Source organism: Oncorhynchus mykiss, chromosome 14 (genome assembly GCF_057628025.1).
Source record: "Oncorhynchus mykiss isolate SJ-2025 chromosome 14, ASM5762802v1, whole genome shotgun sequence".
NCBI lineage: Eukaryota > Metazoa > Chordata > Actinopteri > Salmoniformes > Salmonidae > Oncorhynchus > Oncorhynchus mykiss.
Window position 1 is genome coordinate 22983319 of NC_143035.1, and position 26947 is coordinate 23010265.

A 26947-nucleotide genomic window follows, 5' to 3' on the forward strand; every position below is an offset into this window, starting at 1 on the left:
CAGAGAATCCCAGTGGAGAGAGGGGAACCGGCCAGGCCGAGAAAGCAAGGGCGGTTCGTTGCTCCAGAGCCTTTCCGTTCACCTTCACACTCCTGGGCCAGACTACACTCAATCATATGACCTACTGAAGAGATGAGTCTTTAGTAAAGACTTAAAGGTTGAGACCGAGTCTGCGTCTCTCACATGGGCAGGCAGACCATTCCATAAAAATGCAGCTCTATAGGAGAAAGCCCTGCCTCCAGCTGTTTGCTTAGAAATTCTAGGGACAATTAGGAGGCTTGCATCTTGTGACCGTAGCGTATGTGTAGGTAGGTATGTACAGCAGGACCAAATCGAGAGAGATAGGTAGGAGCAAGCCCATGTAAATCTTTGTAGGTTAGCAGTAAAACCTTGAAATCAGCCCTTGACTTAACAGGAACCCAGTGTAGGGAGGCTAGCACTGGAGTAATATGATCAAATTATTTGGTTCTAGTCAGGATTCTAGCAGCCGTATTTAGCACTAACTGAAGTTAATTTAGTTATTTTTCCGGGTAGCCGGAAAGTCGAGCATTGCAGTAGTCTAACCTAGAAGTAACAAAAGCATGGATTCATTTTTCTGCATCATTTTTGGACAGAAAGTTTCTGATTTTTGCATTGTTACGTATATGGAAAAAAGCTGTCCTTGAAACAGTCTTGATATGTTCATCAAAAGAGAGATCAGCGTCCAGAGTAACACCGAGGTCCTTCACAGTTTTATTTGAGACGACTGTACAACCATCAGGATTAGTTGTCAGATTCAACAGAAGATCTCTTTGTTTCTTGGGACCTAGAACAAGCATCTCTGTTTTGTCCAAGTTTAAAAGTAGGAAGTTTGCAGCCATCCACATCCTTATGTCTGAAACACAGGCTTCTAGCAAGGGCAATTTTGGGGCTTCACCATGTTTCATTGAAATGTACAGCTGTCATCCGCATAGCAGTGAAAGTTAACATTATGTTTTCGAATGACATCCCCAAGAGGTAAAATATATAGTGAAAACAATAGTGGTCCTAATACGGAACCTTGAGGAACACCGAAATTTACAGATGATTTGTCAGAGGACAAACCATTCACAGAGACAAACTGATATCTTTCCGACAGATAAGATCTAAACCAGGCCAGAACTTGTCCGTGTAGACCAATTTGGGTTTCCAATCTCTCCAAAAGAATATGATCGATGGTATCAAAAGCAGCACTAAGGTCTAGGAGCACGAGGACAGATGCAGAGACTTGGTCTGACACCATTAAAATATAATTTACCACCTTCACAAGTGCAGTCTCAGTACTATTATGGGATTTAAAACCAGACTGAAGCATTTTGTATACATTGTTTGCCTTCAGGAAGGCAGTGAGTTGCTGCGCAACAGCTTTTTCTAAACATTTTGAGAGGAATGGAAGATTCGATATAAGCTGATAGTTTTTTTGTATTTTCTGGGTCAAGGTTTGGCTTTATTACTGGGTCAAGAGAGGCTTTATTACTGCCACTTTTAGTGAGTTTGGTACACATCCGGTGGATAGAGAACCGTTTATTATGTTCAACATAGGAGGGCCAAGCACAGGAAGCAGCTCTTTCAGTAGTTTAGTTGGAATAGGGTCCAGTATGCAGCTTGAAGGCCAGGATTATTTTCATAATTGTGTCAAGAGATTTAGTACTAAAACACTTGAGTTTCTCTCTTGATCCTAGGTCCTGGCAGAGTTGTGCAGACTCAGGACAACTAAGATTTGGAGGAATACGCAGATTTAAAGAGGAGTCTGTAATTTGCTTTCTAATGATCATGATCTTTTCCTCAAAGAAGTTCATGAATTTATTACTGCTGAAGTGAAAGCCATCCTCACTTGGGGAATGCTGCTTTTTAGTTAGCTTTTCGACAGTATACATTTTTTTGGGGGGATTGTTCTTATTTTCCTCAATTAAGTTGGAAAAATAGGATGATCGAGCAGCAGTGAGGGCTCTTCGGTACTGCACGGTACTGTCTTTCCAAGCTAGTTGTAAGACTTCCAGTTTGGTGTGGCTCCATTTCCGTTCCAATTTTCTGGAAAGTTGCTTCAGAGCTCGGGTATTTTCTGTATACCAGGGAGCTAGTTTCTTATGAGAAATGTTTTTAGTTTTTAGGGGTGCAACTGCTTCTAGGGTATTGCGCAAGGTTAAATTGAGTTCCTCAGTTAGGTGGTTAACTGATTTTTGTCCTCTGACGTCCTTGGGTAGGCAGAGGGAGTCTGGAAGGGCATCAAGGAATCTTTGTGTCGTCTGAGAATTTATAGCACGACTTTTGATGCTCCTTGTTTGGGGTCTGAGCAGATTATTTGTTGCGATTGCAAACGTAATAAAATGGTGGTCCGATAGTCCAGGATTATGAAGAAAAACATTAAGATCCACAACATTTATTCCATGGTACAAAACTAGGTCCAGAGTATGACTGTGACAATGAGTAGGTCCAGAGACATGTTGGACAAAACCCACTGAGTCGATGATGAAAGCCTTTCGGAGTGGGTCTGTGGACTTTTCCATGTGAATATTAAAGTCACCAAAAATTAGAATATCTGCTATGACTTCATGGTCCGATAGGAATTCAGGGAACTCAGTGAGGAACGCTGTATATGGCCCAGGAGGCCTGTAAACAGTATCTATAAAAAGTGATTGAGTAGGCTGCATAGATTTCATGACTAGAAGCTCAAAAGATGAAAAAATTGCTATCGTAAATGTTAGCAACACCTCCGCCTTTGTGGGATGCACGGGGGATATGGTCACTAGTGTAGCCAGGAGGTGAGGCCTCATTTAACACAGTAAATTCATCAGGCTTAAGTGTAACGTTCTGAGTGTAGTGGGTGAGAAGTCAGGCGCAGGAAGCAGAGAGTTCAGGGGAGTGCTATTTTAATGCACAACAACGGCGAACATAAGCCAACCCCACGAAAACACAGGGCGTAATACAAAACAAACGCCCCAAACAGGGGGACTTAAACTGTCCAGAAAAGACCCACAAAATAGGAAAGCACGTAACTCACAGACGTGCACACAAGTTTACACAACACAGAAAGTCACAATAATTAATCCCGCACAAGGAACCAGGCAGGCCGGCTGATTAAATAAAGCCTCACTAATTATACATAATTCAAAACAGGTGCACTCAATGAACACATAAGGAGGGGGAGGAAATAATCAGTGGCAGCTAGTAGGCCGGCGACAACGACCGCCGAGCGCCACCCGAACGGGAAGGGGAGCCACCTTTGGTCGGAGTCGTGACAGTACCCCCCCCCCCCCCTTGACGCGCGGCTCCCGCAGCGCGCCGACACTGGCCTCGAGGTCGACCCGGAGGACGAGGCGCAGGGCGATCCGGATGGAGGCGATGGAAATCCCTCAACATTGACGGATCCAAAATGTCCCCCACCGGTACCCAGCACCTCTCCTCCGGACCGTACCCCTCCCAGTCCACGAGGTACTGCAGGCCCCTCACCCGGCGTCTCAAGTCCAAAATGGCCCGTATCGTATACGCCGGGGACCCCTCGATGTCCAGAGGGGGAGGAGGGACCTCCGGCACCTTACCGTCCTGTAGGGGACCAGCTACCACCGGCCTGAGGAGAGACACATGAAACGAGGGGTTAATACGATAATAGGAAGGGAGTTGTAATCGATAACTCACCTCGTTTATTCTCCTTAGGACTTTGAAAGGCCCTACACACTGCGGCCCAAGCTTCCGGCAGGGCAAGCGGAGGGGCAGGTTTCGGGTCGAGAGCCAGACCCTGTCCCCCGGTACAAACACGGGGGCCTCACTGCGGTGGCGGTCAGCACTCCTTTTCTGCCGTCCACTAGCTTGTTGACGGGATTCCCGGACGGCCCTCCAGGTCTCTTTGGAGCGCTCCACCCATTCCTCCACCGCAGGAGCCTCAGTCTGGCTCGGATGCCACGGTGCCAGGACCGGCTGGTACCCCAACACACACTGAAAAGGGGACACATTAGTAGAGGAGTGGCGTAGTGAGTTCTGGGCCATTTCGGCCCAGGGGATGTACCTCGCCCACTCCCCTGGCTGGTCCTGGCAGTACGACCGCAGAAACCTACCCAACTCCTGGTTTACTCTCTCCACCTGCTCATTACTTTCGAGGTGATAACCGGAGGTCAGGCTGACCGAGACCCCCAGACGCTCCATGAACGCCCTCCATACTCGGGACGTGAACTGGGGGCCCCGATCAGAAACGATGTCCTCCGGCACCCCGTAGTGCCGGAAGACGTGGGTGAATAATGCCTCCGCAGTCTGTAGGGCTGTAGGGATACCGGGCAACGGGAGGAGACGGCAGGACTTAGAGAACCGATCCACAATCACCAGAACCGTGGTGTTCCCCTGAGACGGGGGAAGATCGGTCAGGAAGTCTACGGATAGATGTGACCATGGCCGTTGTGGAACGGGGAGGGGTTGTAACTTCCCTCTAGGAAGGTGCCTAGGAGCCTTACTCTGGGCGCATACTGAACAGGAGGAGACATAAACCTTAACGTCCCTAGCCAAGGTAGGCCACCAATACCTCCCCCGAAGGCTCCCTATTGTCCTCCTCACCCAAGGGTGACCCGAGGAGGGTAGGACGTGAGCCCACCGAATCAGTTGGTCCCGAACACAAAGCGGCACGTACTTCCGCCCCGCCGGACACTGAGGAGGCGCGGGTTCAGCCCGTAACGCCCGCTCGATGTCCGAGTCCACCTCCCATACCACTGGTGATATCAGCTTTGAGGCGGGAAGGATGGGAGTAGGTTCGGTGGACCTATCCTCAGTGTCGTAAAGGCGGGACAGTGCGTCCGCTTTCACGTTCTGGGAGCCCGGTCTATACGATAAAGTGAACCGGAATCGGGTAAAAAATATGGCCCACCTTGCCTGACGCGGGTTCAGTCTCCTAGCTGCCCGAATATACTCCAGATTTTGGTGGTCGGTCCAGATGAGAAAGGGGTGCTTAGCCCCCTCAAGCCAGTGTCTCCACACCTTCAGAGCCCTGACCACCGCTAACAACTCCCGGTCCCCCACATCATAGTTACGCTCCGCTGGGCTGAGCTTCCTCGAGAAGAAAGCGCAGGGGCGGAGTTTTGGTGGCGTACCCGAGCGCTGTGATAGCACGGCACCCACCCCAGCCTCGGACGCATCCACCTCCACTATGAATGCTAGAGAGGGGTCCGGATGGGCCAACACGTGTGCATCCGTGAACAGCGCCTTCAACTTGTTGAAAGCTCCGTTCGCCTCTGCTGACCACCGCAACCGCACCGGACCCCCCTTCAGCAGTGAGGTAATTGGAGCCGCTACCTGGCCAAAACCCCAGATAAACCTCCGGTAGTAGTTGGCAAAACCCAAAAACCGCTGCACCTCTTTTACCGTGGTCGGAGTCGGCCAATTACGCACGGCCTTACTGCGGTCACCCTCCATCTCCACCCCTGAGGTGGAAATGCGATAACCCAGAAAGGAGACGGCTCGTTTGGAGAACACACACTTCTCAGCCTTGACGTATAGGTCATGCTCCAGCAGTCTACCAAGCACCCTGCGTACCAGAGACACATGCGCGGCGTGAGTGGCTGAGTAGATCAGAATATCATCGATATAAACAACCACTCCCTGCCCGTGCAGGTCCCTGAGAATCTCGTCTACAAAGGATTGAAAAACGGCTGGAGCATTCTTTAACCCATACGGCATGACTCAGTACTCATAATGGCCCGATGTGGTACTAAATGCGGTTTTCCACTCGTCTCCCTTCCGAATACGCACCAGGCTATACGCGCTCCTGAGATCCAATTTTGTGAAGAACTGCGCTCCCTGAAATGATTCCACTGCCGTAGCAATGAGAGGTAGTGGGTAGCTGAACACCACCGTGATGGCATTTAGACCTCTATAATCAATACACGGACGCAAACCTCCCTCCTTTTTCTTCACAAAAAATAAACTCGAGGAGACGGGTGAGGTGGAGGACCGAATGTACCCCTGTCCCAGAGACTCCGTGATATATGTCTCCATAGCCAACGTCTCCTCTTGGGACAATGGGTACACGTGACTCTTGGGAAGCGCAGCGTCTACCTGGAGATCTATTGCACAATCCCTTCCCGGTCGATGTGGTGGTAATTTAGTCGCCTTCTTTTTACTGAAAGCGATTGCCAAATCGGCATACTCGGGGGGAATGCACACCGTGGGACCCTGATCTGGACTCTCCACCGACGTGGCACCGATGGAAACTCCCAGACACCTTCCAGAACACTCCTCTGACCACCCCTGGAGAACCCCGTCTCCACGAAATTTTAGCATTGTGCCGGGCCAGCCAGGGAATCCCTAGCACCACTGGAAACGCAGGCGAATCAATAATGTAGAGACTGATACGCTCCCTATGATTCCCCTGCGTTACCATGTCCAGTGGAACCGTGGTCTCCCTGACCACCCCTGACCCTAATGGCCGGCTATCTAGGGAGTGCACGGGAAAGGGAGAATCTATCGGCACAAGCGGAACACCTAATGTAGTAGCGAGTCCGCGATCCATAAAGTTCCCAGCTGCGCCTGAATCGACTAGCGCCCTATGCTGGGAAGAGGGGAAAAATTTAAGGAAAAAAATCAAGACAAACATGTGACCAACAGGGGGTTCTGGGTGAGTTTGGTGCTGACTCACCTGGGGTGATCGAGAAATGTTCCGCCTGCCATCTCGACTCCCAGACGGAGACCCCCAGCACCGATCGGCCGTGTGTCCTCTCCGACCACAGCTGGTGCAGAGGGAGCCTCCTCCTCCGGTACCCCTCGGCACAGTCCCTCCCAACTCCATCGGAACGGGAGTGGAGGTGCTGGGTGGTGGAACACACAGGACCCTCTCCGAACGCCCGTGGGCAGCCAGCAGATTGTCCAGTCGGATGGACATGTCAATTAGCTCATCCAGGGAAAGAGCGGTGTCCCGACACGCTAGCTCCCTGCGGACGTCCTCCCGGAGACTACACCGGTAGTGGTCGATAAGAGCCCTGTCGTTCCACCCAGATCCTGCTGCCAAGGTCCGGAACTCCAACGCGTAATCCTGGGCGCTCCTCTTCTCCTGCCGGAGATGGAATAGTCGCTCTCCCGCCGCTCGGCCATCTGGAGGGTGGTCAAACACTGCACGGAAGCGGCGGGAAAACTCTGGGTAGTGCTCCTTCGCTGAGTCTGGGCCATTCCAGACTGCGTTCGCCCACTCCAGAGCACGTCCCGTGAGACAGGAGATGAGGACACTCACCCTCTCCGCTCCCGAGGGAGTGGGTCTGACGGTGGCTAGGTACAGTTCCAGCTGGAGTAAGAACCCCTGGCACCCCGCCGCCGCTCCATCATAGACCCTCGGGAGCGTAAGACGGAGGGTGCTGGAGTCGGGAGATGGGGAGTCCTGAGGGGGGGAGCCGAAGGTGGAGAGAGGAGACCACTTCTCTCCCATCGGTCCATTCTCTCCATCACTTGATCCATAGCCGTTCCGATCCGATGGAGAACGGTGGTATGATGTAGAACCCTTTCCTCCATCGATGGGAGGGGATTGGCTGTTGCTCCTGCTGACTCCATTCCTCAGGGTGCGGGATTCTGTAACGTTCTGAGTGTAGTGGGTGAGAAGTCAGGCGCAGGAAGCAGAGAGTTCAGGGGAGTGCTATTTTAATGCACAACAACGGCGAACATAAGCCAACCCCACGACAACACAGGGCGTAATACAAAACAAACGCCCAACAAAAGACCCACGAAATGGGAAAGCACGTAACTCACAGACGTGCACACAAGTTTACACAACACAGAAGGTCACAATAATTAATCCCGCACAAGGAACCAGGCGGGCCGGCTGACTAAATAAAGCCTCACTAATTATACATAATTCAAAACAGGTGCACTCAATGAACACATAAGGAGGGGGAGGAAATAATCAGTGGCAGCTAGTAGGCCGGCGACAACGACCGCCGAGCGCCACCTGAACGGGAAGGGGAGCCACCTTCGGTCGGAGTCGTGACATTAAGCCATGTTTCAGTCAGGCCAATCACATCAAGATTATGATCAGTGATTAGTTCATTGACTATAACTGCCTTTGAAGTGAGGGATCTAACATTAAGTAGCCCTAATTTGAGATGAGGTATCACGACCTCTCACCTTTCAATAGTGGCAAGACTGGAGGAGGTCTTTATCCTAGTGAGATTGCTAAGGCGAAAACCGCCATGTTTAGTTTTGCCCAACCTAGGTCGAGGCACAGACAAGGAAGGTCTCAATGGGGATAGCTGAGCTGACTACACTGACTGTGCTAGTGGCAGACTCCACTAAGATGGCAGGCTGGCTAACAGCCTGCTGCCTGGCCTGCACCCTATCTCATTGTGGAGCTAGAGGAGTTAGAGCCCTGTCTATGTTCGTAGATAAGATGAGAGCACCCCTCCAGCTAGGATGGAGTCCGTCACTCCTCAGCAGGCCAGGCTTGGTCCTGTTTGTTGGTGAGTCCCAGAAAAAGGCCCAATTATCTACAAATTCTATATTTTGGGGGGGGCAGAAAACAGTTTTCAACCAGCGATTGAGGTGCGAGACTCTGCTGTAGAGCTCATCACTCCCCCTAACTGGGAGGGGGCCAGAGACAAATACTCGATGTTGACACATCATTCTAGCTGATTTACATGCTGAAGCTATGTTGCGCTTGATGACCTCTGACTGTTTCATCCTAACATAGTTGGTGCCAACGTGGATAACAATATCTCTATACTCTCTACACTCACCAGTTTTAGCTTTAGCCAGAACCATCTTCAGATTAGCCTTAACGTCGGTAGCAACGTCGACAGCAACACGTAAACAAGTCTGAAAGTTGTGACCGGAAATGACAATATCATTCAAAAATGTCTAATACCTGTTTTTGCTTTGTCAATAGGGTAATGTGTAGATTGATTAAATGTATTAACTTGATCATTAGAAGAAGGCTGTAACGTAACAAAATGGGGAAAAAGTAAAAGGGCTCTGAATACTTTCTGAATGCTCTGTATGGCATACTACTAAAATGACCTGTCTCTCTCTATATAGAACATTCTATAACCTCTCGCTCTATGGGATTCTAAATTTACTGTTTGAAATCAATGTCTAGTGGGGACACTTCTTTACCACTGTGAGTTGATATTGAAGAAATGTAATACCATTGTGGAATGAAACTAAATAAATAGTAATTCAAGTCTACCATTGGGGCGGCAGGGTTAGAGCGTTGGACTAGTAACCGGAAGGTTGCAAGTTCAAATCCCTGAGCTGACTAGGTACAAATCTGTCGTTCTGCCCCTGAACAGGCAGTTAACCCACTGTTCCTAGGCCGTCATTGAAAATAAGAATTTGTTCTTAACTGACTTGCCTAGTTAAATAAAGGTAAATAAATAAATATGGAAACTCCCCAAATACAGGTGTGACAAGCTTGTAGAGTCATACCCAAGATGACTCGAGGCTGTAATCACTGCCAAAGGTGCAACAAAGTACTGAGTAAAGGGTCTGAATACTTATGTAAATGTAATATTTCAGTTTTTACAACAATATTTTTTTCTAAAAACCCATTTTTGCTTTGTTAGTATGGGGTATTGTGTGTAGATTGATGAGAAAAAAATTACAATTGAATCCATTTTAGAATAAGCCTGTAACATAACACAATGTGGAAAAAGTCAACGGGTCTGAATACTTTCCGAATGCACTGTATAGTGAACAGAGCCCTATGGGCCCTAGTCAAAAGTAGTGCATAGGGTACCCATTAGGAATAACCTTACTTAGGCTTTCTTATTCTTATTTGTCTTCTTCTGTAGCTGTTCCTGCAGTAAGGTGACCTAGTGGGTGGAATGTTAACATTTTTAAAAATGTCATAATTTATAAATATTATTTTAAAAATCTAGTTGAAAATCCAATGTTTCAATGTCAAACGGTTTTGTTATATATCAGTCTTCTGTGATGTATAGAAAGTGTAATACTGGGATATACACTCATTATTTAATACATTTAAACTCTATATTTGACATGGTACAGGTATCTTCTATTTTTTAATCTCATAACCATGTGTGTGAGGTGTATAAATTTGTTTCAAACACTGATTTATCCCACTGTAGTAAAAGGGAAATAGGAGACTGCATGCCTGGTAGTCGTGTCCTGCCTCGTGGCTGTATGGTTACTGTTGTGATCATTAATAAGCTCAGTGTGTAATGCCGGAATATGAACAAAGCCAGTGATATCCAGTGTATTCTCATTACAGGGGGATTATCAAATGTGCCAGCATGCTCCGCAATCCCACATCATTAACTATTTGGACCATTTACAGTCAGTTCATCACTAATGCCCCCCACCCACACTCCCAAGGCATGTGATTATGTTTGACATGTTATGACATTTAAATGTAGATTTATGCATATTGGTGTGTTTGCAATGGATTAGGACTGTACCTTGACTTGTAATCATTATTTGCCATCTATGACATCTATTTTAGTCTGTATTAACAAAGCATCAATAACAATATATTTCCACCAATGTCTGGCAGACATGTAAAAATGTGGTTTGTCTAACTGTATGGTATTTAAGCTGATCTGGGGAGTTTATCACCATATAATGATCTGTTAATATTCCCAACTGGGTGATTATACCATTACCATCTTTGTCTCATCAGGGGGGGATGTGCTGTTACTTGGTTAACAGCAGAGGAGGATGTGCTGTATCCCTGGTAACAGCAGGGGAGGATGTGCTGTTATCTGCAGATTGCTCCATTTGCTCCTTTAGCCTACAGTGCAGCGCAGAGCTTCCTTTTCCATTAATATATTCAGTTTATATGTACACATGGGCTGCACCTCAAAAGATAGATAAGAAATATATACAGTAATAATTAAGTAATAATAAATTCAGTATAAACAGGAAAAACAAAAAATAAGTAGGCCTCCACCCCCAACCTACATTTCCCCCAACATGTCTCCATCCAACCTCCCATTCTTTCCCCCCAACCCCACCCAGCCAACATGTCTACATCTAACCCCCTCCACCCCCCACTCCCGTAAACCTTGTCTTCCACCCCATGCGATGTCTTCATTTTGAAAGAAAAGCAATTTTTTTGTCCATTAAGATAACATCAAATTGATCAGAACTACAGTGTAGACATTGTTAATGTTGTAAATAACTGTTGTAGCTGGAAACTGCAGATTTAAAAAAAATGGAATATCTACATAGGCGTACAGAGGCCCATTATCAGCAACCATCACTCCTGTGTTCCATTGGCAAGTTGTGTTAGCTATTCCAAGTTTATAATTTTAAAAGGCTAATTGATCATTAGAAAACCCTTTGCAATTATGTTAGCACAGCTGAAAACTGTTGTTCGGGTTAAAGAAGCAATAAAATTGGCCTTCTTTAGACTAGTTGAGTATCTGGAGCATTTGTGGGTTCGATTGCAGGCTCAAAATGGCCAGAAACAAAGAAATCTCTTCTGAAACTCGTCAGTCTATTCTTGTTCTGAGAAATGAAGGCTATTCCATGTGAGAAATTGCCAAGAAACTTTAGATCTCATACAGTTCTGTGTAATACTCACTTCACAGAACAGAGCAAACTGTCGCTAACCAGAACAGAAAGAGTGGGAGGCCTCTTTGTCAGTTTATTAGGTACACCACATGGTTCAAGAAAATGGTTAGCTCCTAAAGACAGTGAGTCACATGGCTGTGGCTTGCTATATAAAGCAGGCAGACAGGCATCAAGGCATTCAGTTACTGTTTGATTGAATCTTAGAATGGGCAAAACTAATGACCTAACCAACTTAAGTATGGCATCCTCATCATCATCGGTGCCATGCGCGCCGGTTCCAGTATCTCAGAAACGTCCGGCTTCCTGGTCTTTTCATGCAAGACAGTGTCTATGGTTTACCGAGAATTCTGCGATAAACAAAATCCATCCAGTCAGCGGCAGTCCTGTGGGCGAAAACAACTAGTTGATGAGGTCAAAGGAGAATGGCAAGAATTGTGCAATCTAACAGGCGGGCCACAAACAGGCAAAACAGCGCAATACAATAGTTGTGTGCAGAACGGCATCTCGGAACACACAACTCGCCGGTCCTTGTCACGGATGGGCTATTGCGGCTCCAGTGGCACGCGATCACCAACACTGGACAATTGAGTGGAAAAACACTTGGAAGCACCTTGGAAGAATGTTCTATGGACATAACTTTTGGGACATGGGTCCCATTATGTCTGGCAAAAACCAAACACTGTATTCTACAGTAAGAACCTCATACCAAAGGTCAAGCATGGTTGTGGTAGTGTGATGGTTTGGGGATGCTTTGCTGCCTCAGGACCTGAACAACTTGCCTTAATAGAAGGAACCATGAATTCTGCTCTGTATCAGAGAATTTTACAGGAGAATGTCAGGCCATCCATCTGTGAGCTGAAGTGCAGCTGTGTCATGCAGCAAAACAGTGATCCAAAACACACAATCAAGTCTACATGAAAATGGTCAAAAAGCAACAAATTTGACGTTTTGGAATGGCCAAGTCAAAGACCAGACCTAATCCCAATTTAGATGTTGTGGCAGGACTTGAAACAAGCAGTTCATGCTTGAATAGCCACAACTGTCACTGAGTTAAAGCAATTATGCATGGAAGAATGGGCCAAAATGCTCCATGTGTCCCTTCTCCCTGGTGAGTAACATATTTATTTTTGGGGGGTTTTGATACCAACTGCCCTAGCATAAGGTAACCTGTCATCAGCATCTGACGCCAAGGAGCATTCTTCAGAGACGAGGCCTACCTCAAACAATTCAATAAAATTCTAGATTGCATTTTGTCTCTGTCATTCAGTTAAGCCTGTACTCGATTGAAGTAGGCTTGACATTTTTATTTCTTCCAAAAGGTGCCAGTGATATGGCAAATAGGAGACTGGACACTGGACAGCCTTGACGAGATCACCGTTTGATGGAAAACTGAGGAGCACTGGTCACACATTGCTGTGGAATTTTACACAGGGACATTCGAAGTAAATCTTAAATGAATCAATGTTTATTTGTCAGCACGCTGGAGAGGTTCCAACAACCTTAATGCACCATTGTGAACGTCGGTCAGAAGCTCTGCCTGGGCAGTCCCAGCAGTTGTCTTATATACGGCTATACACAGACAAGTTACATTTGCATGATTTAGCATAATTTATAAATTATTAGTGTTTTGTTTCATTCACATGACCGACCAATACTGGTTCATAACATGTGACTGACCAATACCTCACGAGGCTTCTTCTCTCTAAGCTGAGACGTCTTTCATTCTCAAAACAAGGTCTGGACGTACTGCTAAATTGCAGTTACTGATAGTGAGGGTTCGTTCAGTCAGTCACTTGCATGAACACAGAAATTGGTTTATAGAACAGCACATGAATAGAACACAGAAATGAGTTATAAGAAAGGCAAATGTATCACATTTCCATCACACTCTCAAGACCATTAAAGAGGGGTTACTATACAGTGTCTTCAACATAGTCATACACAAATCCCATATGTTCCATAGTTTACCAGAGGTAGAACCAACTGAGACAGTCAAAGGCCATCTCTGCATCAATTGACAGGACTGCACAGCAGGATGGTATATCAGGTGTAATTTGTATTATACGTAGGAGACGTCTCCAATTGTCTGACGCCAATCGATATTTGACAAACCAGGATGAACTAGTTTTTGCTAAATAGTTTCAAGGTGTTTGGCTAGAACCTTGGCGTACAATTTCATGTCAATATTGATGAGGGAGAGAGGCCTATGACTTGAACAGAGAGTCGGGTCTTTACCTTTTTTATGTAACAGATAGAAAACCAAGTCCCTCATGAAGAAACATAAGTAATCATTCACCATTCTCCAGCATGTGACATTCGGGCTTACAAAGACCCTACATTGGTCATCAATATACAGCTGATGTCTACATGCTCTTATGTTTTTCCTTTACAAACATAATTAAATGCATGATCTAAATTCTGTGTAAATGACTATAGGATGCAGGGAGAGAGAATGTTCCCTCTTTGTCAGGGGCTTTGATGTGTCTGTGGTCCGAGCATGTTTCCTCTCGATTTCTCACCTTGTTGTCCTCCGACTGACTATTCTTTGTATCTCTCTAAACTCCTCTGTGTTTGTGTCCTGGTGCCTGTTTTCTTTGGCCCATGACTTTAGCCTCGTATGCTGGTTCTGGTCAATGATGCCAATGTTCAGATACTCACTGAACACATTCATGAACCCAGCTTTGTAGTAGCAGTTCGTCCCATTTTCTGAAAAGTCTTGATGTTTTCCAAGGGACGAGCGGTTTATGAGGCCTAGGTGTAGGGTAAACATGTACAATAAACTGGTAAGTCCTCTGAATAAAAATACTCATCCAAATGTATGCAGTTACATAGAATTAATTAATTAATTAAAGAGCACTGGAGTAGAGAATGGATGTTGAATAAGAGAGTGAATAGAGCAGTGGGGAATGGATTAAGCAGTGGGGAATGCATGGAGCAACATGGAATAAACAGAGCAGTAGGGAATGGACAGCAGTAGACAAGCTTGTGATGTCGATACCTGCATGATCCCTAAGCTTCTGGGAGGACACAGGATTGGCCATAATCATGGCCTGCTTCAGCATCTTCTCAGCATTCCCACTTACGAGTGTGTCAGCCAGCAGTGCCCTGTTGGGAAATGGGGCAAAGAAAGGGACCAGGGATGGGTGGGCAACATTCTATAAGACTTTAAGGTTAAAAAGGGACATATTCTTATTCATGCTTTCATGAATAAATCCACTGTACTCTGAAACAGATTCACTTGCACGCCCAGTGCAGATGTACATGCACGCAAACATCTCACACCTGCTGACTCACCTGCACTGTTTGGCCTCCGTGCAATTGCCAGTTGTCAAGGCAGTGCGGTGATGTTGGTAGAGAACCTGCATGACAAGGTGGCATCTTCCATTTGGGTCCGATTTAATACTTGTTACTAGAGCATAAAGATGCGGATTCTTACTCTTGAGTTTTTCCAAGTCACGGTGTACTAGTGCCTTCCTTAATGTGTCCTTTGGTATGATGTGGTCGGCTTCCACAGTGTACCTTCCAGACAATATGGTGTTTCTTACAGTTTTGAGGGAAAAGAAAAAGAAAGTGCATGAGACATATCAGGGGCCATATGTACAGTATCAAGCAGCTAAGAGTCTTCGAAACAGTCTTGAATATTTAAACATTACCTTTATTGATATTTTGAAGACATTTCCTGAGTGTAGAAATAATACATTTCTAAATTAATTTTCATATGATTAGAGAACTCATTTCTTTTACAATTGTATTCTGAGTGTCTCTAAATCATCTATGCAATCGGTATCCAAATGAAGATGAAACTACTTTACTCTTTGTATGTGGCAACATAACCAAGGTCGTAATGCTGGGCAATGATATAGTCGGTTTCCGTCATAGGTGCGATGGCATCCCTGTAGTCCTGGCTGATAATCTTCTTTTCTGGCCTTGCCCCTCCCAATATGGAATATTTTCCAGGATCCATAACATTATCATAGCGCTTCTGGAGTTTTACTAACTCACAGTAGGTTGGGAGGTTTTCCTGAACCTGTTTGAGGAAATAACTGAAGTCAGTAAGCATAAATAGTGTCACAATATCAATTTCTCTACTCCCAAAGGTTGTGCTCCCTATTCTTGCGCTGGGCGATATAAGGTTCTCGATAACATTTTCCCCTATAACGATGCTAAACTTTTGATAGAATATTTTTATTTTGTAGTGGCCGTTTTCCTCTTCCTAGGCTTCAACATCATATATCATTTCTGAGGAGTTTGGTCTGGAGGCAGAACACATGGAAAGCCAGAGAGAAAGAGAAGTTGGTCCTCACACACACACACAGCGAGGGGAGAAGCAATCTTTTCCCTGTTTGCCTATCTGTTGGTAACATGCCTGTTGTATATTCATTCACTTTACGTTATGGATAATAAAGTTGTGATAATAAAGTGACTGAACAAAGCAAAAAATAAAAATAGCCAGATCGCACAAGCTAGCTTTTCAGTTAACTTTTCCTTATTTCTAGTGAACATTGGCACCAGTTTGTCATCAGAACTGTCCAACATTTTAACAAAACATTTTGAAAGTTGCCAGATTTTCCTCTACTATTGATTTGAAACTGCTATAGCTCTAGTGATGACATTGATTGATTGTTTTGACAGAATCCGATTCTCAATAATTTGCTTAAATCTGTCTCTTACACTTCTGGCTTTATTATTCATATAATCTAGGACCATGCCTTTGAAAAAACGATTGGCTGTTTCAGAAATGTATTGTGTTTTCTGGCTTTATACAAAAATAATTGTTTGATAAGCCTTAATTATTAGTTGTAAAGTTGTGCCAACTACACAGCCTGTCTTGCTCGGAGATCTTGGGTCTATTGATTTAATTGACTTTCTAGGAGGGTCTCTTTTTTGAATTCCATGCATACTAAATAACAGATACAGATAGTGGCCTCCACAGTAGGTGAACCCAGAGCCATGTATGTAGAGAGTTGGGCCAATGCGGTTTCTGCATTATGATGCTTTTACATCACACTTCACCATTCTATGGCAGCCATGTTAGTTCCCTATTAACATTACATGGTGAATAATTAAACAATGATATGTAACTAAATGTCTAGAATTAAAACAATATTAAAAATTCCAAAAGTTGGCTGAACTAATTATAAGGCTCTGGGCACACTCCTACTGTCCATCATGCCCATTTTCTGATAGAGACATTTTGGTTTGGTCTGTTTCATGTTCGGAAAATAAATAAGTATATATTTTTAAACCACAATGAACCCTCTGGTTTCTTCAGGCTTCAGTCCTAAGCAGAAAGTGACCTTCAGACTTTATATAGAGCATTATTTTATGTGTATAACATAATTACAGTGTAAAACTTTTCGCTGGAGTTACAGTATTGTACTGGCACCACGATTGCCAGACAGTTACTGTATTTTGCCTATACTGTACCATAAAACAAGCAAAGAGATACTGTAAAACACAAACCAATACAGTTCTGTATTTTTACTGTATTAACTACATTACTTCTACAGCAATAGCATCTTAATGTTTACAGTAAATTACATGTTACAGTAGGTATAAACCTTTGCAAATAACATGCTGACCACACCCCTCACATCACTTGCGCGAGCGTTGCAAAATAAATGTAAACATACATGTTATTCAATTATTGCACCCACACTGCTCACGCGCGCCAACAAGGGCTAACACTGTACCCAAACCGGCTGCGCACGTGCACCATCGTGCGTAAATTGATTTTGTCCCCCCACACCAAACGAAATCACGACACGCAGATTAAAATATCAAAACAAACTATGAACTAATTATATTAATTTGGGGACAGGTCGAAAAGCATTAAACATTTAAGGCAATTTAGCTAGCTTGCAGTTGCTAGCTAATTTGTCCTGGGACATAAACAACGTTTATATCCCAGGACATTTTACCTGAAATGCACAAGGTCCTCTACTCCAACAATTAATCCACACAAAACGGTCAAATGAATCCTTTCTAGTCATCTCTCCTCCTTCCAGGCTTTTTCTTCTTTGGACTTCATAGTTACCACGACAACCGACCGAACTCAGTTCATCTTTCAATCACTCACGTGGGTATAATCAATGAGGAGATGGCATGTGGGTATCTGCTTCTATAAACCAATGAGGAGATGGGAGAGGCAGGACTTGCACTGCGATCAGCGTCACAAATAGAACTGACTTCTATTTTAGCCCTTGGCAACGAAGATGCTCGTTGGCACGCACGAGCAGTGTGGGTGCAATAATTGAATAACGTGTATGTTTACATTTATTTTGTAACGCTCACACACACGACGCAAGGAGTGTGGTCAGCATGTAAAATAGAAGTCATTTCTATTTGTGACGCTGATCGTGGTCCTGCCTCTTCCATATCCTCATTGGTTTATAGAAGCAGATACCCACGTGCCACCTCCATGGGTTATACCCACGTGGGTGATTGAAAGATGAAAGGGGTTTGGTCGGTCGTCGTGGTAACTATGACAATCGACAGTCCAAAGAAGAAAAAGCCTGGAAGGAGGAGAGATGACTAGAAACGATTCGGTTGACCGTTTTATGTGTGGATTAATTGTCGGAGTAGAGGACCTTGTGCATTTCAGGTAAAATAACAACTCAACATTTATATCCCAGGACAAATTAGCTAGCAACAGCAAACTAGCTAGCTAAATTGCCATAAATGTTTTATGCTTTTCGACCTGTCCCCACACGTTACATTCTACAGTAATATTGTAGTGTGGGTTGTAATGGAGGATAGAGTGACTCAAAAAGTTTTACTTAAGCCAATAATTATATCAAGGGTCATTCATCTTAAAATAATGTTTAAAAAAGGCCTGGTCCCATACATTTTACTACACTTATCACTGATGGTACTTGAACCAATAACCCTGCCAAAAGTGATGGAGCGTACAGCAGAGAACCAATATTGATAACACCAGAACAACAGTACGGTAGGTACAATGGTTAATAAGATTCAGCAACATGAACACAGGAATTACCCACAATCCACTTTTCCTTCTATACCACTAGCTATGGCTATGCCATTGACAATACACACATGGCTATTTTTTATTCAATTTTTTTATTTCACCTTTATTTAACCAGGTAGGCCAGTTGAGAACAAGTTCTCATTTACAACTGCGACCTGGCCAAGATAAAGCAAAGCGACACAAACAACAATAGAGTTACACATGGAATAAACAAACGTACAGTCAATAACACAATCGAAAAAGTCTATATACAGTGTGTGCAAATGGCATAAGGCGGTAAGGCAATAAACAGGCCATTGTAGTGAATTAGCAAATTAAGACTGGAGTGATAGATGTGATAGATGTGCAGATGATGATGTGCAAGTAGAAATACTGGTGTGCAAAAGAGAAAAAAAAGTTGGGGATGGGGATGAGGTAGGTAGTTGGATGGGCTATTTACAGACGGGCTGTGTACAGCTGCAGCGATCGTTAAGCTGCTCAGATAGCGGATGTCAAGGATCGGTAGGATAGTCAGTTTTGAGGGTATGTTCAGCAGCATGAGTGAAGGAGGCTTTGTTGCGAAATAGGAAGCCGATTCTAGATTTCATTTTGAATTGAAGATGCTTAATGCGAGTCTGGAAGGAGAGTTTACAGTCTAACCAGACACCTAGGTATTTGTAGTTGTCCACATATTCCAAGTCAGAACCGTCCAGAGTAGTGATGCTAGTCGGGTGGGCGGGTGCGGGCAGCAATCGGTTGAAGAGCATGCATTTAGTTTTACTAGCATTTAAGAGCAGTTGGAGGCCATGGAATAAGTGTTGTATGGCATTGAAGCTCGTCTGGAGGTTTGTTAACACCGTGTCCAAAGAAGGGCCACAAGTATACAGAATGGTGTCGTCTGTATAGAGGTGGATCAGAGAATCACCAGCAGCAAGAGCGACATCATTGATATATACAGAGAAAAGAGTCGGCCCGAGAATTGAACCCTGTGGCACCCCCATAGAGACTGCCAGAGGTCTGGACAACAGTCTCTCCGATTTGACACACTGAAGTCTATCTGAGAAGTAGTTGGTGAACCAGGCGAGGCAGTCATTTGAGAAACCAAGGCTGTTGAGTCTGCCGATTAGAATACGGTGATTGACAGAGTCGAAAGCCTTGGCCAGGTCGATGAAGACGGCTGCACAGTACTGTCTTTTATTGATGGCGGTTATGATATCGCTTAGTACCTTGAGCGTGGCTGAGATGCACCCGTGACCAGCTCGGAAACCTGATTGCACAGCGGTGATGGTACGGTGGGATTCGAAATGGTCAGGTGATGTGTTTGTTAACTTGGCTTTCAAAGACTTTTGAAATAACTCTATGCTAGAGGATTGTGGGTAATTGTAATTCCTGTGTTCATGTATCTTAATTTACCGTTATACCTACCAGGATGTTGTTCGGGGGTTATCAATGTTGGTTCCACTGCTGTATGGTCTAGCCAGATTGTTGGTTCAACACACACTACAGTCTGTGTTAGGTTGCTCTCTGACAGCCTGACTGATGTCAGGTAGTTTTGAAAATTACAGTAAATATATAAAGTTACACTACCTTATTGTATTACCTGAGTCATTTTACAGTTAGTCTGTACTATAGTACATTACTGTATACTATTCACAATATGTCAGAATTTGCCCACAATGCAATTCAGTCTATTGTACTGTAAAAAAAAATATATATATATTTTACTTCACTATATATATTACAGCCAAGTTTGACAGTTTGTAGTTATCGACCAATGTTATAAAAATATATCATAACATTTTTGGCAATATTGCCCAGCCCTACCTTATACCCGCTCTACCACCCTCTCTCACTGGTGTATCTAACCTAGTTATTTTCAGATTATCTAATCTTTCCCTTTTGGAGCTTTGTCAACTGTGTGTGTTTTCTATACCTGTTTGCTCCTCTCCCTGTACGTTTTACAGATGCTCCCCACCCATTGGCAGCAACTCTTCTAATTTAGTGTACCCTGCGCACACAACCCATGTGGAATTCCTAGTCTCAGGCGGCTTTTGGAACTGCCGATCTGCGGTCAAGAACGGCAAGTTCATCTCAGACTATGCTTCCCTTTAGTTGCTTGACTTTTTGGCCCTGACAGAGACATGGATCACTCCAGAGGACACTGCTACTGAAGCTGCTCTCTCTTTATCTGACTATGTGTTCTCTCAAAGTCCGAGAGAATTTGATTGTCGAGGTGGTGGCACGGGGCTACTCATTTCTACTAAGTGGAGATTCTCTGTTCTCCCTCCCTCACTCAGCCATCCTGTTCTTCTCCATAGCTGAGTGATTAACTGAGTTTACAGAACAGGCCTGCTGGCTGCTGAGCAAAAATTTTGGAAAACAAAACTTCCTGAGAACCTATCATCCTTTCACTACCTCCTCTCTATCTTCTCTTCTTTTGTATCTGCTGCTAAAGCCACTTTCTATCACTCTAAATTTCAAGCTTCTGCCTCTAAACCTAAGAAACAATTTTCCACCTTCTCCTCCTTAATCCTCCACCCCTTCCCATTCCTCTCTGTGGACAACTTTGTCAACCACTTTGAAAAGAAGGTTGACAACATCTGCTCCTCATTCACTCAGCCTATTGAGTGCACTAATCCCACTCACACAGAACCCCAAAAGAGGGTTCTACATGGACCACAAAGGGGTTTCCTATGGGGACAGCCGACGCACCCTTTTTTCTAAGATTGTATTGGTGTCCTCCAGGGCTCAGTTCTAAGCCCTCTCCTCTTCTCTCTATACACCAAGTCACTCGGCTTCGTCATATCCTCACATGGTGTCTCCTATCATTGCAATTCAGATGACATTCAACTAATTCTCTCCTTCCCCCTTCTGACACCCAGGTGGTGACACACCTCTGCGTGCCTGGCAGATATCTCAGCTTGTCAGCCCACCACCTCGAGCTCAACCTCGACAAAATGGATCTGCTCTTTCTCCCGATGAAGGCATGCCCGCTCCAAGACCTCTCCATCACGGTTGACAACTCCACAGTGTCCCCTTCCCAGAGTGTAAATAACCTTGGATTGACCCTGGACAACACCCTGTCAATCTCTGCAAACACCCGCTCCTGCAGGTTTATGAGCTACAACATCTGTTGAGTACGACTCTACCTCACACAGTAAGCGGTGCAGGTCCTAATTCAGGCACTTATCATCTGCAACTCACTGATGGCTGGGCTCCCACTTGTGCTATCAAACCCCTGGTGGTTTTTCAGAATGCTGCAGCCCACCTGGTGTTCAACCTTCCCAAGTTCTGCTATGTCACCCTGCTCCTCCGCACACTAACACTCACACCTGACCCCCCCCCCCCCATAATAGTACAGACATTGCTGATAGCTTCTTTACTGAGGAAAACCTTTACTTACTATGACTGAGATATGTGGTTGTCCCACTTAGTGTATTTATCTTAAGATGGCTAACGGTACGTCACTCTGGATAAGAGCATCTGCTATATTATTAAAATGTAAAATGTCTAGCATCTCAGCTGAAGAATGCACAATTGAGTTTACAGATTTGGGTTGGTATGTACAGTACCAGTCAAAAGTTGTACACACCTACTCATTCAAGGGTTTTACCTTATTTGTACTGTTTTCTACATTGTAGAATAATAGTGAATACATCAAAACTATGAAATAACACATATGGAATCATGTAATAACCAAAAAAAGTGTTAAACAAATCAAAATATATTTTATTTTGAGATTCTTCAAGTAGCCACCCTTTGCCTTGATGACAACTTTGTACGCTGTTGGCATTCTCTCAACCAGCATCATGAAGTAGTCACCTGGAATGCATTTCAATTAATGGGTGTGCCTTGTTAAATGTTCATTTGTGGAATTTCTTTCCTTCTTAATGCGTTTGAGCCAATCAGTGTTATGACAAGGTTAGCCCTATTTGGTAAAAGACCAAGTCCATATTATGGCAAGAACAGCTCAAATAAGCAAAGAGAAACGACAGTCCATCATTACTTTAAGACACGAAGGTAAGTTAATGCAGAAAATTAAGAACTCTGAAAGTTTCTTCAAGTGCAATCGCATAAACCATCAAGCACTATAATGAAACTGACTCTCATGAGGAACGCCACAGGAAAGGAAGACCCAGAGTTACCTCTGCTACTGAGGATACGTTCATTCAAGTTACCAGCCTCAGAAATTGCAGCCCAAATAAATGTTTCACAGAGTTCAATAATAGACACATCTCAACATAAACTGTTCAGAGGAGACTACGTGAATCAGGCCTTCATGGTCAAAATGCTGCAAAGAAACCACCACCAGACACAAATAATAATAAGAGACTTGCTTGGGCCAAGAAACACACGCATAGGACATTAGACCAGAAGAAATCTGTCCTTCTATCTGATGAGTCCAAAATGTAGATTTTTCTTCATGAGACACAGAGTAGGTGAACGGATAATCTCCGCATGTGTGGTTCCCAATGTGAAATATGGCGGAGGTGTGATGGTGCTTTGCTGGTCAACACCAGCATGGCTACCACAGAATTCTGCAGCGATACGTCAACCCAACTGGGACATTTGTTTTTCAACAGGACAATGACCCAATACACCTCCAGGCTGTGTAAGGTCTATTTGACCAAGATGGAGAGTGATAGAACGCTGCATCAGATGAACTGGCCTCCACAATCACCCGACCTCAACCCAATTGAGATGGTTTGGGATGATTTGGACCGCAGAGGGAAAGAAAAGCAGCCAACAAGTGCTCAGCATATGTGGGAATTCCTTCAAAACTGTTGGAAAAGCATCCGAAGTGAAGCTGGTTGAGAAAATGCCAAGTGTGCAAAGCTGTCATCAAGGCAAAGGCTGGCTACTTTGAACATTTTTAAATATATATACAGTTGAAGTTGGAAGTTTACATACACCTTAACCATATACATTTAAACTCAGTTTTACACAATTCCTGACATTTAATCTTAGTAAAAATTCCCTGTCTTAGGTCAGTTAGGATCACCACTATTTTCAGAATGTGAAATGTCAGAATAATAGTAGCGAGAAGGATTTATTTCATATTTTCTTTCTTTCATCACATTCCCAGTGTGTCAGAAGTTTGCATACACTCAATTAGTATTTGGTAGCATTGCCTTTTGTTTAACTTGGGTTAAACGTTTTGTGTAGCCTTCCACAAGCTTCCCACAATAAGTTGGGATGATTTTTGGCCCATTCCTCCTGACAGAGCTGATATAACTGAGTCAGGTTGTAGGCCTCCTTGCTCGCACACGATTTTTCAGTTCTGCCCACACATTTTCTATAGGATTGAGGTCAGGGCTTTGTGATGGCCACTCCAATACCTTGACTTTGTTGTCCTTAAGCCATTTTGCCACAACTTTGGAAGTATGCTTGGGGTCATTGTCCATTTGGAAGACCCATTTGCGACCAAGCTTTAACTTCCTGACTGATGTCTTGAGATTTTGCTTCAATATAGCCACATAATGTTCCTGCCTCATGATGCCATCTATTTTGTGAAGTACACCAGTCCCTCCTGCAGCAAAGCACCCCCACAACATGATGCTGCCACCCCCGTGCTTCAGGGTTGGGATGGTGTTCTTCGGCTTGCAAGCCTCCCCTTTTTCCTCCAAACATAACGATGGTTATTATGGCCAAACAGTTCTATTTTTGTTTCATCAGACCAGAGGACATTTCTCCAAAAAGTACAATCTTTGTCCCCATGTGCAGTTGCAAACCGTAGTCTGGCTTTTCATGGCGGTTTTGGAGCAGTGGCTTCTTCCTTGATGAGCGGCCTTTCAGGTTATGTCGATATAGGAACTCGTTTTTACTGTAGATATAGATACTTTTTTGTGCCTGTTTCCTCCAGCATCTCCACAAGGTCTTTTGCTGGGATTGATTTTCTGGGATTGATTTGCACTTTTCGCACCAAAGTATGTTCATCTCTAGGAGACAGAACGTGTATCCTTCCTGAGCGGTATGACGGCTGCTTGGTCCCATGGTGTTTATACTTGCGTACTATTGTTTGTACAGATGAACGTGGTACCGTCAGGTGTTCATGAATTGCTCCCAAGGATGAAACAGACTTGTGGAGGTCTATAATCTTTTTCTGAGGTCTTGGCTGATTTCTTTTGATTTTCCCATGATGTCAAGCAAAGAGGCACGGAGTTAACGTAGGCCTTGAAATACATCCACAGATACACCTCTAATTGATTCAAATGATGTCAATTAGCCTTTCAGAAGCTTGTAAAGCCATGACATAATTTTCTGAAATTTTCCAAGCGGTTTAAAGGCACAGTCAACTTAGTGTATGTAAACTTCTGACCCACTGGAATTGTGATACAGTGAATTATAAGTGGAATAACCTCTCTGTAAACAATTGTTGGAAAAATGACTTGTGTCATGCACAAAGTAGATGTCCTCACCGACTTGCCAAAACTATAGTTTGTTAAACAACACATTTGTGGAGTGGTTGAATATTGAGTTTTAATGACTCCAACCTAAGTGTATGTGAACTTCCGACTACAACTGTATATTGATTTGTTTAACAATGTTTGGTTACTACATGATTCCATGTGTTATTTCATAGGTTTTCTGTCTTCACTTTTATTTTACAATGTAGAAAATAGTAAAAATAAAGAAAAACCCTTGAATGTGTCACACTTGCTCCCGCTCATCCCCCTGCATTACGCACTCCTGCCACCATAATTTACGCACATACCGTTCCTCGTCACTCGCATCAGCGATATTGGAGTCACCTGGACTCACTCAATCACCTGTTATTACCTCCCCTATATTTGTCAGTTCCCCAGGTCTGTTCCCCGCTGCTGCATTAATTGTAATTTGTCTGTGCTACCCGTGTGCTGATGCTGGTCCTGTCTTGTTCCATATTAAATGTTTGACTCCCCGTACCTGCTTCGCCTCTCCAGCTTCATCCTTGTGACAGAATGAGTAAGTGTGTCCAAACTTTTGACTGGTACTGTATGTCAAATCACAACACCGGGACCTACACAATGCAGTTTGACTTCTTTTCTAGTGTAATCTCCTTACAGGAGTCAATGTACAACATATGTGTACAACATACTCCTGCAACAGTGGGTTACAGCCTCCCATCACCTACAGTATCATATAAACTACTATAGACATCCATATGGCTCTCTTAGAAAATACTTGACAAAGTTTTTACATGAAAGATGGAATGTGAACTCCATGACTAACCTCGCTTTGTACTTTGTTGCGCAGAATCCTTGCCTGTTCTTTGATGTCCTGCTCCTGGCTTCTGGATGTTGCCTGGATTAAGGCGTGGTACATGCAATTCTGGCCCTCTGACATCACCCTGGTCTCACATCCATCTGGTTGAACAATGGTAAAATGGCCGCTGTACGCAGTTTGAACACCTTGGATTCGGTCTTGTATGTGAGACAACAGACCCATCTCACTAAAATAACAAATCAAACAGAATCATGATTGTTAAGTTCAAAGATAAAATTCAAACATAGCAATCTGAAGAGTAATGCAGTTAGGATAAATATGCTCCTGATCTTATGTTCTGTCAATTTAGTGGTATTGAACATTAATATTTGTATTTTTGATATCCTTAAAGTTCAATGAGGGACGTGGCACAGAAACTCCGAGCTGAATACAGAGGCACGTACCTTTTAGCTGTCTCTGGCTCCATGGTCAGTTTGAGTGTGATGTATCCTGCTGAGCAGTCAGTGCCTGGGTAGGATTGCTCATCGAGTGGTTTCCCATGTTTATCCACTACCTTGACCCTGATGCCTTGGCCCTGGAGTAGGTCACTCTTTGTAAGGACATAGATGTCCAGCTCTGAAGCAGGGCGGTCAATATCGCTGATGTTATTGATGTAATGATGGAGGTCCGACTGTTCAATCTCACATGTAGACTCCCCTGCATGCTTACTGGCTGATTTCATATCATGCCTCTGCTTCTGCTCTACGAAATAGTTTTCCGTTTTGTACCTGCCAAGCATGTTGCTAGTGGTATTGCCAATGGCGTTCGTGACTTTATTGATCTTTTCCTTAAAAATATGTGTTATCAAGGAGTTCATGTGTCTGGCACAGGACTCAATAAATTCCTGGGAGACATTCTCTGAGATGCCCTCGAGGAGCTCATTCTTCAGGCGTCCCACATCAAGGAGTCTGTGTCTGCCATCCTGGTCATACCCATTTGGCAGTTGCACATGAATTTCTTTTATCAACTTGGAAGAGAATCTGTCATTGATACATTTTTCTGTAGGGATAGAGTTCAACATTTGGACTAGCACTGTACTGAACTTTGCTATGCAGAGGCTTGCAGAGATAGCAGTTTGGACTTTTCCAGGCACTCCTGCGTTGTCCATAAGGTCTGACGCTTTGCTACTCACCTGAGAGAGTCTGTCAATGATCTCATGCACTGTGCTGCAATTTGTCATTAGATCAGAAATAATTTTTTCTGTCACTGATTTTACTAAAT

The 26947-nt window shown here is 44.3% G+C and overlaps 1 protein-coding gene across 1 annotated transcript in view; it reads right to left on the bottom strand.

Moving 5' to 3' along the window:
* Positions 1 to 12954: 12954 nt before the first annotated feature.
* The window catches only part of LOC110488997 (uncharacterized), a 38337-nt gene continuing 24344 nt past the window's right edge, over positions 12955 to 26947 (bottom strand). The window contains 6 exon segments of the mRNA XM_090198595.1: positions 12955 to 14262; positions 14510 to 14616; positions 14806 to 15057; positions 15324 to 15538; positions 25694 to 25913; positions 26131 to 26947. Coding sequence (XP_090054721.1) covers positions 14027 to 14262; positions 14510 to 14616; positions 14806 to 15057; positions 15324 to 15538; positions 25694 to 25913; positions 26131 to 26947 — 1847 coding nt within the window. The 3' untranslated portion in view covers positions 12955 to 14026.